This window comes from Pseudophryne corroboree, chromosome 6, assembly GCF_028390025.1.
Source record: "Pseudophryne corroboree isolate aPseCor3 chromosome 6, aPseCor3.hap2, whole genome shotgun sequence".
Classification (NCBI taxonomy): Eukaryota; Metazoa; Chordata; class Amphibia; order Anura; family Myobatrachidae; genus Pseudophryne; species Pseudophryne corroboree.
Window position 1 is genome coordinate 57,609,209 of NC_086449.1, and position 15,142 is coordinate 57,624,350.

At 46.8% G+C, this 15,142-nt stretch overlaps 1 protein-coding gene across 7 annotated transcripts in view; it reads right to left on the minus strand.

Moving 5' to 3' along the window:
- The window catches only part of LOC134936121 (A.superbus venom factor 1-like), a 283,470-nt gene that overhangs the window by 200,656 nt on the left and 67,672 nt on the right, over positions 1 to 15,142 (minus strand). For all 7 annotated transcript variants that reach the window (XM_063931033.1, XM_063931031.1, XM_063931032.1 and 4 more), the window contains 4 exons: positions 14,649 to 14,855; positions 7,966 to 8,169; positions 3,716 to 3,877; positions 3,219 to 3,348 (listed from right to left, as the gene is read on the minus strand). In XM_063931033.1, the coding sequence (XP_063787103.1) occupies positions 3,219 to 3,348; positions 3,716 to 3,877; positions 7,966 to 8,169; positions 14,649 to 14,855 (703 nt within the window). The remainder of the gene's footprint in view (positions 1 to 3,218; positions 3,349 to 3,715; positions 3,878 to 7,965; positions 8,170 to 14,648; positions 14,856 to 15,142) is intronic.

The window sequence follows — 15,142 nt, forward strand, 5'->3', positions numbered from 1 at the left end:
CTTGTAAGGCCTCCTGCAGCAGCAGCAGCTGAGCTCCCCGTGCAGTCTGGGGGCGGAGCTTGGGCCCATGAGTCACAGCAGGACCCTGGAGAAGGAGAGACTGGAGAGGGAGGGGCAGCCAGCACACTGCCTGCACGGCTCCTGCTCCGTGAAATCTCAGGTCAGAGTGCTGGAGCCGGAGGAGGAGGGGGCATGGGAGAGAGGAGGCCGCTGGCAGTCTGTGACAGGAAAAAGTTTTTTCTGTCAATGCTGCCAGTTTGCTGTGGGCTGATTTTCAATGGGTGGCCTGGAGCTGCAGCTCCATCCGCCCCATTGTTAATCCGGCCCTGCTTGCCAGTGATATTTGGGAAGATGACACTGGCCACTAGAGAGAAAAGACTCAGTACCAGAGACTTTGCTTTCTAAGTGCGGCGCCATCTTCCCGAAGAAATCACCGGGAAGATGGTGCCGGCCGCAACACCTGCATAGTCGGGGGGGGGGGGGGGGGTAGTTGTACCACCGACGCTACTGCATATATCAATCAGTAGACTAACCAACTATGGCCATTCGCTCTCATAATCTCCTACAAGAACAATACCCCCACTTTCAAATTTCCCTATTTGTTTCCAAATATGTAGCTAGGTCATTAAACTAATAGCCCCATCTACCCACTCTACGGTGGCGGATTGGATGATGTGCTGTCTTGCTGCTCCACTATGGTGTTCTCCAACTCTATGATATATGCATGGTATTAAACCTGGATCAGGAAAAGGCTGGACTTGCCAAATGGCCCTCCACATTGCCTACTATAACCATGTCCACTATCCTTAAATTCTTTGTCAAATTAAAAAACAATTAATCTCTGCGTATTAGAGATGTACTATAAACTATTCCACCACGCTTATTTCACCCCTAAACTGAGATTACTGACTGGAGTCTCCACTGATTCTAATTGTTTCAAGTGTAACCAATCTTATGCAGATCTAATGCATTGTACAGTATGTGGTCCTGTACGTAAGTAGCTGCTGTTTCTGTGTATAGCGCTTTACAGCATTGTCCTTCATTGTTTCAGTGTTCATTCTCCATTATGCTCACATCCTGGTGTTTGGGCCTAGTCTGAGTTTCCCTCCAAGGCTGGACATGGGTGCTGCCATCTTGGATTCCATCAGCTGATTATCCATTGCCCAATCCTGGAGCTCCTTTCGTCAGCTGACTGCAGCATCCAATGAATCCACACTCTACAGTATAAAGGGAACTTCCTGGGATTACCAAATCATTCAGTACAACAGTCTCTGCTCAGGAAGTAACAGCTCTGTGCTGTGCTCCTTCATTCCAGTGACTTTGTTATAATCCAGTTCTAGTCTGATAACTTCCAAGGACTCTGCATTACTCTGCATGTACAGCAGCACCTGTGTGGTTCACAGCGGTATATAAGTGTGATCACTGCCCTTCCAACAGAGACTGCGGTGCACCCACTGCATAGTTAACTGACTTTGGGGTACATTTACTAAGCAGTGATTAGAGTGGAGAAGTGAGCCAGTGGAGATATTTCCCCATCAACCAATCAGCAGCTCTGTATCATTTTATAGTATGCAAATTATAAATGTTACTTCAGTGCTGATTGGCTGCCATGGGCAACTTCTCCACTGGCTCACTTCTCCGCTCTTATCACTGCTTAGTAAATGTACCCCTTAGTTCCAGGAGTCCTGTTAACACCTGCAATAGGGGACAGGATTGCCCCTGCCTGTTACCGCTCAGCCTGCGTTGCAGCAAGTGACAGTGCACACAACGCTGCTGCTGGAATGTGAGATGGGACCCACCGGTGATCGCTGATTCTGCATGCTGCTGATGGCTGAATCTTAGCATAGCAGCAGCCCTGCCAATACACTGCAGGCTCTGGCCCTGTAGACTGGCTGAGAGCACTAGCTATATAATTATGTAAGTCTTGCATGTTTATACGAAGTTACACACACACACACACACACACAACATATTTGTTTTTCCTATTTTATTTTTTAAAGGGGGGTGGGGCAGACTCCAACTTGCCTCCGCTGTTCGGGATCCCGGCGGTCGAAATCCCGACGCCGGAATCCCGACCACACAATCCCGACAGGGGTGGCGAGCGGAACGCAGCCCCTTGCGGGCTCGCTTTGCTCGCCATGCTGCGGGCACGGTGCTTCACTACGCTCGGCACACTATTATATTCTCCCTCTATGGGTGTCGTGGACACCCACGGAGTGAGAATATGTCGGGATTGTGCTGGTCGGGATTCCGGCGTCAGTATTTCGACCGCCGGGATTCCGTCCAGCGGGTTGTTGACCGCATCCCCTTAATATACCAGCTGTAAGGTGACAGCTCTTAGGCACACTCAGCACTGCAGGGCCATCCTGGGGTGCCTTACATGGTGCCTAGTTCGTGATCACTTAGATAGACAACTGGAAAGACTCATCAATTTTATATTACATTTAGGGGTTTTCTGCGCTAATAGACTACAATGCCCCGAAGGCTATTATTCCATTTCCCCTGGAGGACTATAGCTGAAACTGAACCTCACCATTCACTGCTCTGCCAGAAAGCTATGGACCAAGGCCCTCATTCCGAGTTGATCGCTCGCTAGCTACTTTTAGCAGCCGTGCAAACACATAGTCGCCGCCCACGGGGGAGTGTATTTTTGCTTCGCAAGTGTGCGAACACCTGTGCAGCCGAGCTCTGCAAAAACATTTTGTGCAAAACAAGACTAACCCTGCAGTTACTTATCCTGTGCGACGAAGGTCCCGGTATTGACGTCAGACACCCGCCCTGCAAACGCCTGGACACGCCTGCGTTTTTCCAAACACTCCCAGAAAACGGTCAGTTGCCACCCACAAACGCCTTCTTCCTGTCAATCTCCTTGCTATCTGCTGTGCGAATGGATTCTTTGCTAGAACCATTGCACAGCAACAATGCTCTTTGTACCCGTACGATGCGGGTGCTCATTGCGGTGCATACGCATGCACAGTTTTGCCATTATTTTACCAGATCGGCTGATCTGAATGACCCCCCAAGCACAATGTCTAGCTTTTGGCAGGTCCACAAATTAGCAACATCTGTTGATTCTAATTGGGCACGTCATCTTGAGATAAGCGAAAGGAACTGGGTACCACAGATGTTTTCATCACTGAACCTTATGAAGGCTTTCAGTTGTAGATAAGAGAAAGTAAAAAAATATATAATTATCTAAATTTATGACTTCTAATCACCTGATCTCTGAGGAGTTGTCATCTGGAAGCTTGTATGTAGGGCCAGCCCAGCATCATAAAACACCCCTGGGGCGTCAGCACCACTCCCCGGTGTACAGCCGATGTCATACGTCTCCACTGAGTCCCAAACCTTGTAAGCAAAACTGAGATCTGAGACTTATGCACAAGTATGACCACCAAACTATGGCCCAGATTTATCAAGCCTTGGAGAGTGAAAAATAGCACGTGATAAGTACCAACCAATCAGCTCATAACTGCCATTTCTCAAACACACCTGGAATATGGTAGTTAGGAGCTGATTGGCTAGTACTTTATCACCCTGCAATTTTTCCCTCTCCAGGGCGTGATAAATCTGGGCCCATATTTTATATCATAGTGAAAAAATCTGAGAATCTTTTTGAGGCACATTTCACTTTCTACAAAGTTAGAATGTTGCGTTTTCCCACAGTCGCTATGATAAATAAGCTTTAGTGTCTATTACATTTTATTCTACATACCTTGCTTTGTGAGATCTTGTACTTGCTGTTCAGCACGTAGATACCTTTGTCCACTGCCACCAGCCCCACGATGGCCTTGTGATCTGCTCTCAGTTTCAGGTTCATTTTTGTCCCAGGGTTCTGTTTTCCTTTGTCTTTGTCCTTGTCTGCTGATAACTCCAGCTTTGACACAATCCATGCACATATTAGTACATCATTAGTCACTTAAATAACTAAGTGTATTCATTTATTTCATTCCCAATATACTTAGAAACATAACACTTGCCGCTGTAGCCATTACAGCAAAGTACGTTACAAGCTGTTCATGCTATTTAGTACTCAAATAGAAAATACTGTACAGAGAAGCTAAGCACGGTGATTTGGCATCCAGAAACTTAGGGAGAAGCTTTTATCTCTCCCCATTATATTTAATATTAAGGGATTTGGACGCTCACATATCTCTAACATCAATACACCATACCTGTAACACGTTGATTTGTCTGCGGGACTTGGACGCTCACATATTCCTAACATCAATGGACTATATTGTGGCTTTAACACATTCGTTTGCGTCTGTATTATTATTATTATTATCCTTTATTTATATGGCACCACAAGGGTTCCGCAGCGCCCAATTACAGAGTACATAAACAAATAATCAAACAGGAAAACAGCAACTTACAGTTGATGACAGTATAGGACAAGTACAGGGTAAATAAACATAGTTACATCAGCAGATGACACTGGAATAAGTATCAGGTGGCAGAAGACTGATGGAATTGGTGCAGTTGAAGATTATTAAAGTAAGAAAAGATAAGCACATGAGGGAAGAGGGCCCTGCTCGTGAGAGCTTACATTCTAAAGGGGAGGGGTAGACAGACAGGGGTGACACAGTTGGGGTACATAGAGAGCGTAGAACAGAGGGTTAGGAGGAGATTTCGCTGGGTTTGGTGAAGAAGTGGGTCTTGAGAGCCCGTTTGAAGTTTTGTAGAGAGGTGGAGAGTCTGAGGGGGAGAGGTAGGGAATTCCAAAGAAGTGGTGCAGCACGTGAAAAATCTTGGAGGTAGGAGTGGGAGGAAGTTATCCGTAGGCAGGAGAGTCGGCGTGCAATAGCAGAGCGAAGAGGACGGGTGGGAGTGTAAAGGGAGATAAGGTCAGAGATGTAGATGGGAGAGGAGTGGGTGAGGGCTTTGTAAGCGAGTGTGAGAAGCTTGAAATGGATTCTGAAAGGGAAGAGGAGCCAGTGAAGGTCTAGTAAGAGAGGAGAGGTGGACGTAGTGCGTTTGGTGAGGAAGATGAGCCGGGCAGCAGCATTGAGGATAGATTGGAATGGAGAGAGGTATTTGTCAGGAATGCCAGTCAGGAGCAGATTACAGTAGTCCAGTCTGGAGATGACCAGTGAGTGGATAAGAGTCTTAGTAGCATCCTGGGTCAGAAAGGGTCTGATCCTGGAAATATTATTTAGATGAAAATGGCAGGTTTGTGAGAGGTGCTGAATGTGTGGTTTGAAGGAGAGGGAGGAGTCAAGGATTACTCCAAGACAGCGCACTTGGGGGCTAGAGGAGATAGTAGTGCCATCAATAGATAATGAGATTGTAGGAGGTGAGGTTATGCGGGAGGGAGGGAAGATGATCAGCTCGGTGTTAGACATGTTATGTTTAAGAAAGCGCTGGGGCATCCAGGAAGAGGTAGCAGAGAGACAGTTGGAGATACGAGTGAGGAGAGCAGGGGAGAGGTCTGGAGAGGAAAGATAGATTTGAGTGTCATCAGCTTAGAGATGATATTGGAAACCAAAAGAACTGATGAGCTTACCTAGTGAGGACGTATAGAGAGAGAAGAGAAGAGGACCAAGGACAGAACCTTGGGGTACCCCTACAGTTAGTGGAAGTGAGGGGGAGGTGGAGTCATGAGAGGAGACAGAGAAAGAACAGTCAGAAAGGTAGGAGGACAGCCAAGAGAGGGCAGTGTCACATAGACCAATGGAGTGAAGAATTTGCAGTAGGAGAGGATGGTCCACAGTGTCAAAAGCAGCAGAGAGATCAAGTAGAATAAGTATAGAGTAGTGTCCCTTAGATTTAGCAGAATGGAGGTCATTGCATACTTATGTAAGGGCAGTTTCAGTGGAGTGGAGAGGACGGAAGCCAGACTGGAATGGGTCAAGCAGTGAGTGTGAGGAAAGAAAGGAAGTAAGGCGGTTGTAGACAATACGCTCAAGGAGTTTGGAGGCAAAAGGGAGGAGAGAGATGGGTCGGTAGTTGGAGAGAGTGTTTGGATCAAGTGTAGGTTTTTAAGAATAGGAGAGATGAGTACATGCTTGAAGGCAGAGGGGACAGTGCCTGATGAGAGGGATAGATTGAGAAGGTGGGAAATATGGGAACATGGGAGAGAGGTAGCGGAAAAGGCGGGAGGGGATAGGGTCAAGTGGGGAGGTGGTGAGGGGACTGGAATGAATGAGGGCCATGACTTCCTCTCCAGATGCATGGGAGAAAGATGACAGAGTAGGTGCGAGGGATGGGGAGGGTTGGTAAGGGATAGGAGAAAGCTGGTTACTGATGGACTGGTGTGATGTGATGTCCTGACGTATGGAGTTAATTTTGAATGTGAAGTAATTGGCAAAGTCAAGAGCAGAGAGTGAGGAAGGGAGACGAGGTGGAGGTGGGCAGAGGAGTGAGTTGAGAGTGGCAAAGAGGCGCCGGGGGTTGGAAGACTGGAAGGAGATGAGGTTCTTGAAGTATGACTGTTTAGCAAGAGAAAGGGAAGCACTGAAGGATGAGAGCATAAGTTTGAAATGGAGGAAGTCTGCCTTAGAGCGTGATTTCCTCCAGTGTCGCTCAGCAGTACGTGAGCATTTTTGCAGATATCTGGTGCATTTGGTGTGCCAGGGTTGAGGTGTTAAATTGCGAGGGTGAGTAGTGGTTGGTGGAGCAACAGAGTCAAGAGCAGAAGTAAGGGATGCATTGTATGTGGAAGTGGCTTGTTCAGGGCATGAGAGAGGGAGAATAGGAGAGAGAAGCGAGTCAAACAGGGAGGAAAGGAATGTAGTGTCAATAGCTTCAATGTTACGCTTAGTGATGGTAGCCTTAGGAGGTAGAGATGGGGAAGTCGAGAGAGATAGGTTAAAGGAGAGCAGGTGGTGGTCAGAGAGGGGAAATGGGGAGTTTGAAAAATCAGAAATATCACAGCGGTGAGTGAAGACCAGATCCAGTGAGCTCCCATTCACATGGGAGGGTGAGGAGGTCCACTGGGAGAGACCAAGTGAAGAGGTGAGGTTAAGGAGTTTAGAGGCAGGGGATTGTGTGGGGATGTCAATAGGGATGTTGAAATCGCCTAGGATAATGGAGGGAATGTCAGAAGAGAGGAAGTGAGGAAGCCAGGAAGCAAAGTTGTCGATGAATTTGGAAGCAGTGCCAGGGGGGCGGTAAATGACAGCTACTCTAAGATGTACTGGTTGGAAGAGGCGTAACTAGTTGGTAGGAGTAACTAGAAGGTAAAAGGACCCCAACACCACCCCCATGGCGACCCCCAGGTCGGGGTGTGTGTGTGAATGTGAGGCCCCCAGCAGAGAGAGCAGCAGGAGAAGTAGTGTCAGAGGGCGTAATCCAAGTATCAGTAATGGCTAGTAGGTGTAGGGAGTTGGAAATGAAAAGGTCATGAGTGGGGACCAGTTTGTTACAAACAGATCTGGCATTCCAGAGGTCACAGGATAGGGGGTATGAGTTTGTGGGAGAGATGTGAATGAGATTATCAGGGTTGCTGTAGCGATGAGGTGAGATTAACTTTGAGGGCAGGGATGATGAGAGAGTAGTGATGGTATGATGTGGATGGGGATATGGGGAGTTGACAGGGAAGGGAGAGAGGGAGCAGGGCTGAGTTGTGGGGTAGCTGTATATACTGTACTATTTGTGTCTGTGCTGTATATACTGTAATATACTGTACGGTATGACATACTGTAGCATATTGTAGCGTAATGAGACGCACCAGTAAAGTAGTTCTTACGCTGTAGTTCAGTATTGTATTTTAATGGAGACCACACGCATGTGCAGTGGTGATTTCAAAAGCGACATTTGGTGGATGATCGTAGGTATTACACTAAAAGGTAACGCCAAATGCTCTGTGCGCCTCCCAGCGCCCAGGCACGATGCGTATGCCTGATTGCGACTAACGCCTCAGCCAGCAAAAATAACGGAGGCTCCATCTGTACATAGGTGTATAGATAATTACATAGGATTCATAGATAGATTACAGAAATCTTTTCAATTGATCTCTCTTACCGTCCCCATACAGGTATCGGACACGTCTACCCAAGTGGAATCAGCTACTATCTCGTGCCCTGCACTGCTTGGCACTGTATAGTAGGCCACTATGCGGAATGATGGGATGAATTCCTCTGTTATTAGCAGCACCATAGATACCAGGTTCTGGCCTGGTGACCTCTCCTGTCTGCCCACTTTCATTATTCTCCCTTTGTTCATTATCTGCATAGAAGAAGAAAAAGAAGAGAAGAAGAAGAAGAAGAAGAAGAAGAAGAGTATCACTAAAATCATCACCACAAAGTATAATGTGCAAAATAGACATGTGTGGTGATTCAGGGGTCTATTTACTAAGTCTTGGATGGAGATAAAATCACTGGAGTACTTTATCTCCAGCGATTTTATCTCCATCCAAGGCTTAGTAAATAGACCCTTTAATCCTGCATGATCTCTTGCTGTCCGTCACACGATTTTCAGTTGCACCTAGATTTACCAAGCCTTGGAGAGTGATAAATTGCACGGTGATAAAGTACCAGCCAATCAGCTGCGTTCATTTTTCAAACACAGCCTGTGACATGATCGTTAGGAGCTGAGTGGTTGGTACTTTATCACTGTGCTATTTATCACTCTCCAAGGCTTGATAAATCTGGACATAAAAGGGCAAGTTTTTCTGTGCACCTACATGAGTTCCAAGGAAAAAAATCCAAAATGCCATATTGCTGGCTTCTAGCTGGAATCGTCTCCTTGAACGAATCAGTTCCTGGAATATCTCTCACGCATGAGTGTGATTTATCCTCTAAAGATACTCATGGACTGGTGAGGATACAGTATGTCTGGTCAGCAACAACAGAAACGGATGATACAAGTCAGGGCCTGCTTCAGGCCTACTAGCACCCTGATCGAGAAAATGTCAAAGTGCCCCCCATGCGAAAAGTGGGCGTGGCCTCGCAACTTTATATTATCACACCCCTCTACACACACAATTAGCAGCCTTACACATAATGCCCACAGTAGTGTACTTTACACATAATGGGGGTCATTCCGAGTTGATCGCTCGCTAGCTACTTTTTGCAGCGCTGCGGTCAGATAGTCGCCGTCTGTATATTTGCTTTGCAAGTGTGCGAACGCATGTGCAGCCGAGCAGTACAAAAAAGAGTAGCTCAGAACTTACTCAGCCTCTGCAATCACTTCAGCCTATTCGGGCCCGGAATTGACATCAGACACCCGCCCTGCAAACGCTTGGATACGCCTGCGTTTTTCCAAACACTCCCAGAAAACGGTCGGTTCCCACCCACAAACACCTTCTTCCTGTCAATCTCCTTGCGATTGGCTGTGAGAATGGATTCTTCGTTAAATCCATCACTCAGCAACGATCCGCTTTGTATCCGTATGACGCGCATGCACAGTTTTGACCTGATCGTACCGCAGCGAAAAAAACCTAGAATTCGATCAGGTCGGAATGACCCCCAATGTCTCCAGTATAGTGTGCAGTGCCAGATACACATACGCCCTCTGTAGTGTCAAATACACATACGTACACCCACAGTAGTGCCAGATACACATTATATGCTCCCACTAGTGCCAGATGCACATGTCCCCAGCAGTGCAGTGCCAGATACACATTATATGCCCCCACAGTGCCAGATACACATTATATCCCCCCACAGTGCTTGATACACATTATATGCCCCTACAGAGCCAGATACACATTATATGCCCCCACAGTACCAGCTACACATATGCCCCCAGCAGTGCCAGATACAAATATGCCCCCAATAGTGCAGTGCCAGATACACATGTGGCATACTGGAATGTTAGGAGACAAGAGATATTGGAAAGTTCCAAAAGCCTTTTAATTCTTATCAGTGAGTGGGGGAGTTTTATGGCCCCAAAACCAGTTCTGGCAGACCCTGCCACATGTAGGGGTTTAGAACAGGAAGTGAAGGGGGATTTTAGCAAAAGGAACAAAGCACAGGAGAGTTCAGTGTGAGCTGAGGACTGAGATGAAGGGCACAGGCTAGTGTCCAGGAGAAACGCAGTCTGGGGACTGTGGAACAAGCATCTATAACTCCACAGTCCCTGGCATTATGGAACAGCATGTAGGTGCTGCTAGGAAGAGCAAGAGATATCCAGATTTGCAGTGTGAGAGAAGTTACAGCATGAACAATCAGTGGAAGAAATAAAGGGGCTCTTCCCCTTCAGGGGTACCCCAGAAGCAGGATGGGAGGTGTGAGTCTGCGGGAGAGGACGAGCTGGGTGAGTGATAGGAAATCACGTTTGGCGGAAGGCCCCCAGTAACGTGTCCATGAGAGATCCCGTTTAGATAGAGCCCCTAGAGAATGAATCTCAGTTTGCGGAAGCCACACTACTGATTCCCAGAGACTGCGCTGGTATGTACTGTACTGTAATGCTGCCACATCACTGTAACTGCTGTTATTGCCAGTGAAGCAAATGAAAGGACATGTAATCTGATGTAACCCATATGAATATTACGCTGGAGAGAAGAAAAAGAAGTTAAATGTTACTGTCGTGATAACCCTGTCTGAACTGTGAATAAACTATTTGCTTATGTGATGAGACGGCCTGGTGTGCAATGCTTTTAAAATCACTGAAGGACTGGCCGCTGCCCGGCTATCACACACATATGCACCCAGTAGTGCAGTGCCAGATACACATATGCCCCCACAGTGCCAGATACACAATATATGTCTCCACAGTGCCAGATACACATTATATGCCCCCACAGTACCAGATACACATTATATGCCCTCACAGTGCCAGATACACATTATATGCCCCCACAGTGCCAGATACACATTATATGCCCCCACAGTGTCAGATACACTTTAAATGCCCCCACAGTGCCAGATACACATTATATGCCCCCACAGTGCCAGATACACATTATATGCCCCCAGCAGTGCCAGATACACATATGCCTCAACAGTTCCAGATACACATTATATGCCCTCACAGTGCCAGATACACAATATATGCCCGCACAGTGCCAGATACACATTATATGCCCCGACAGTGCTAGATACACTTTAAATGCCCCCAGCAGTGCCGGATACATTTTATATGCCCCCACAGTGCCGGAAACACTTTATATGCCCCCACAGTGCCAGATACACTTTATATGCCCCCACAGTGCCAGATACACTTTATATGCCCCCACAGTGCCAGATACACATTATATGCCCCTGCCGTGCCAGATACACATTATATGCCCCTACCGTGCCAGTTGTACATTATATACCCCCACAGTGCCACATACACATTATATGCCCCTACCATGCCAGATACACATTATATGCCCCTACCGTGCCAGATACACAGTATATGCCTCAACAGTTCCAGATACACTTTATATTCCCCCACAGTCAGAGCCGGCCCTAACCAATATGATGCCCTAGGCAAGATTTTGGCTGGTTCCCCCTAGCACCACTACTAGTTCCACCTCTAAACCTGCACCCCTTTCCCAGCAACATCACCCCTCACCCATAGCAGTCCTCATTTTGGTGTTCCTACCCCCTGTATTTTCAATAGGAACAGTGCGCACATTCGGCGCACAGCCCAAAAAGGGGTGAGTTCTTGCTGGGAGGGGGCATGGCCACACAATGGTAACCCCAATTCAAATAACGCCACATATCATGTGATAGTGCTTTAATACATCATGCAGCAGGAGATGCCTGGTGTGAGTCAGCTGGCAGCTCTGCTAACGTTGGGCGCCTTTTTTGATAAAAATGCATCTTATTTGCATTACCATATGGCTAGAATGCACAAGCAGCTTCTGCTGATTAAAATGATATGCGGCATGCCTATATTCTGTGTGCGACTGCCGCTGTATCTGCATACGAAATGCTATGTTACAGTGATTGCCAGGAATACACTGCAACGTAGCATTTCGTATGCAGATACAGCCGCAGTCACACACAGAATATAAGCATGCCGCATATCATTTTAATCAGCAGAAGCTGCTTGTGCCTATTTGCCTAGTTTGCCTATGCCTAGGGTCGGCTCTGCCCACAGTGCCAGATACACTTTATATGCCCCCACCGTGCCACATACTGTAAAATGCACCCACAATGCCAGATACACATATGCCCCCACATTGTCAGATACATGTGTCCCCACAGTGCCAGATACACATAATATGCCCCCACATTTAGATACATGTGCCACCCACAGTGCCAGATACACGTGCCCCCAGAGTGCTATATACATGTGCCCACAACATTGCCAGATACAAGTGCCCACCACAGTGCCAGATACACGTGTCCTGAGAGTGCCAAATACGCTTGCCCCCAGAGTGCCCGATACATTTACTCCCAGAGTGCCAGATACACATGCCCCCGCGTGTCACTGTGTGTTTGGCAACGGCCGCGGCGTGCCGTGTGTGGGAGGGAAGGGTCAGCACACCCTTTAAGAGTGGCGCACTGCGCGGCCACTCTATTGGAACATGCCTGGAGCCGGCCCTGATACAAGTCATCTCCATGACTATTAATTTGACACGGAGAAACTTCTCATTTATTACTGATAGGGATATTTTTATGCTATAATGTGCAAAGTAAATTAACTGAAACTTTCAGGCGTCTTTTATAGTATATGACACTCTGAATAACATACAAGCTGCTTTATATCATTTCCAAATACACACATTTTGGATGGTGAAAGAATGGACAAGTACTGTATTTAATATGAGTAATTCACAAAAGTTATTATAGAATTAGCAGGAGCATAGCTAGACCTAAGGGTGCCCCACTGTAGAGTACTGTATTTAGTGAAGGCCAGGCGTTCGCCAGTGGCAGCCATCACCCCCAGCCAGGGTCTCATCTAGAGAAGTGGAGACCCGTGTGCCGACTCCCTCATGATCTGTGACTTTGTACATTTGTAAAACCAGTACGCAGTGTCGGACTGGGACATGAAGGGCCCACCGGGGGAATGCAGTGATAGGGGCCCATACTTAGGGGTGTGGCCAGCTTACAAAGGGGGTGTGGCCAGCCTCCACAGAGGCTTGAAATACACAATAGTCTAGTGCAGTGTAATGCAACATATCTACTATGTATAATACAAGTGCACAGTCTGGAACCTGATCCCTAGAGGAAGGAGTGGGCCCTCAGGCAGTGGGGCCTACCGGTGGTTTCCCTGGTACCCCTGTGGGCCAATCAGACCCTGTCTGTATGGTTAAAGTGGCAGCCCAGCGTCTCTCGTATACTGATTCGCTGATTCTGCAATGCGAACAAGAAGCAAACTTTAAAGAAAAGTACAATACTCTGCACCTCTCCGAGCGCTTCAGTCCAGCCCCATATGGCGTACAGATGCTTCTGTAAGTGTATGAGGACACTTCTGTACAGATCAAATCTAACAGATTCCTAGAAACAGAGCCGACCATAGCTATAGGCAAACTAGGCAATTGCCTAGGGCATTTGATATGCCTAGGGGCATCAGCAGCTTCTGCTGATTAAAATGATATGCGGCATGCCTATATTCTGTGTGTAGCATTTCATATGCAGATACAGCCACAGTCTCACACAGTATAAAGGCATGCTGTATATCATTTTAATCAGCAGAAGCTGCTTGTGCATCCTAGCCACATAACAATGCAAATAAGATGCATTTTCATTAAAAAATGTGCCCGACGTTAGCACTGAGGCAAGATTTATGAGGACACATCTGTATCCAAGCAGATGCAGAGGTCACAGTGTTAGCGGCAGTGTGAGTGCTGTGTCCATGTGAGTGGGTTGGTTGTGCAGTAGTGTTCGGAATATGTGTAAGGAGCATTTATGTGTGTCATGTAAAAATGCATTAATGTGCAACATATGTATAAGGGGCACTATGTGTGTCATTATGTGTATAAGGGCATTAATAATGTGTGGCATACAGTATGTGTAACAGGGTACTACTGTATTTGTCATTATGTATATAGGGGCACTAACAATGTGCAGCAAATGTGTAGGGAGCACTATGTGTGTAATTATGTGTATTAGGGCATTAATAATGTGCGGCATATGTGTAAGGGACATTATGTGTAAAAGGGCATTAATAAAGGTTGTCATAATGTGTAAGCACATTATGTTTAGAAAGACATTAATAATGTGTCTCATATGTGTTAGGGGCATTACTGTGTGGAATTATGTGTTTAAGGTGCTCTTCTATCTGGTGTTGCGTGTAGAAAGGGCACTACTGTGTCGTCTAATGTGAATAAAGAGCAATAGGGTGTAGTGTAATGTGAATAAGGAGCAATTCAGTGTGATGTAATGTGAATAAGGGGCTCTACTGTGAGGAGTAACGTTTATAAGGTAAAGTGATACTACTGTGGGATGTAATATTAATTATGGAAACTATCGCATGATCAAATGTGAATAAAGTGCAGTACTGTGTGGCGTATTTGGAATTGGGGTTACTATTGTGTGGCCATGCCCCTTGCCAGCAAAAACACACCCCTTTTTGGGCTGTGCGCCAAATGTGCGAACTGTTCCTATTTAAAATATAGGGGGTACAAACACCAAAATAAGGACTGTTATGGCTGAGGGGTGATGGTGCTGGGAAAGAAGTGCAAGGTCAGAGGCGGAACCAGGGGTGGTGCTAGGGGGCACCAGCCAAAATCTTGCCTAGGGCATCATATTGGTTAGGGCCGGCTCTGCCTAGAAAAATATTTGTAGGCAATTCAATTTGTGCAATACAACGCTCCGGGACATTACCACATATCTAAAGTGTCTGATCTGGTCTTGTACGTCTCTGTCCCTGTTACGGATACTAAAGTTGATAACTGCAGTTTGTCTTGGTTTCAGCACTCCTCCGGGGCTACTGATGTGCAGGTAATTGCCACTGCTAGAGCTGTATGCGGTGGCTGTCATGGTGGCGGAGGCTTGCTGGTCATCCGTTAATTTGGGATCTGTTGTTGTAACCTAGAAAGAAAGAAAAGTCAGATGTGAGATAGACATCCGAATCTAAGGATTAAAGAAATAAAATATGTTAACATTGGCCCTCATTCCGAGTTGATCGGTCGCAAGGCGAATTTAGCAGAGTTACACACGCTAAGCCGCCGCCTACTGGGAGTGAATCTTAGCTTCTTAAAATTGCGACCGATGTATTCGCAATATTGCGATTACTAACTACTTAGCAGTTTCAGAGTAGCTCCAGACTTACTCTGCCTGTGCGATCAGTTCAGTGCTTGTCGTTCCTGGTTGACGTC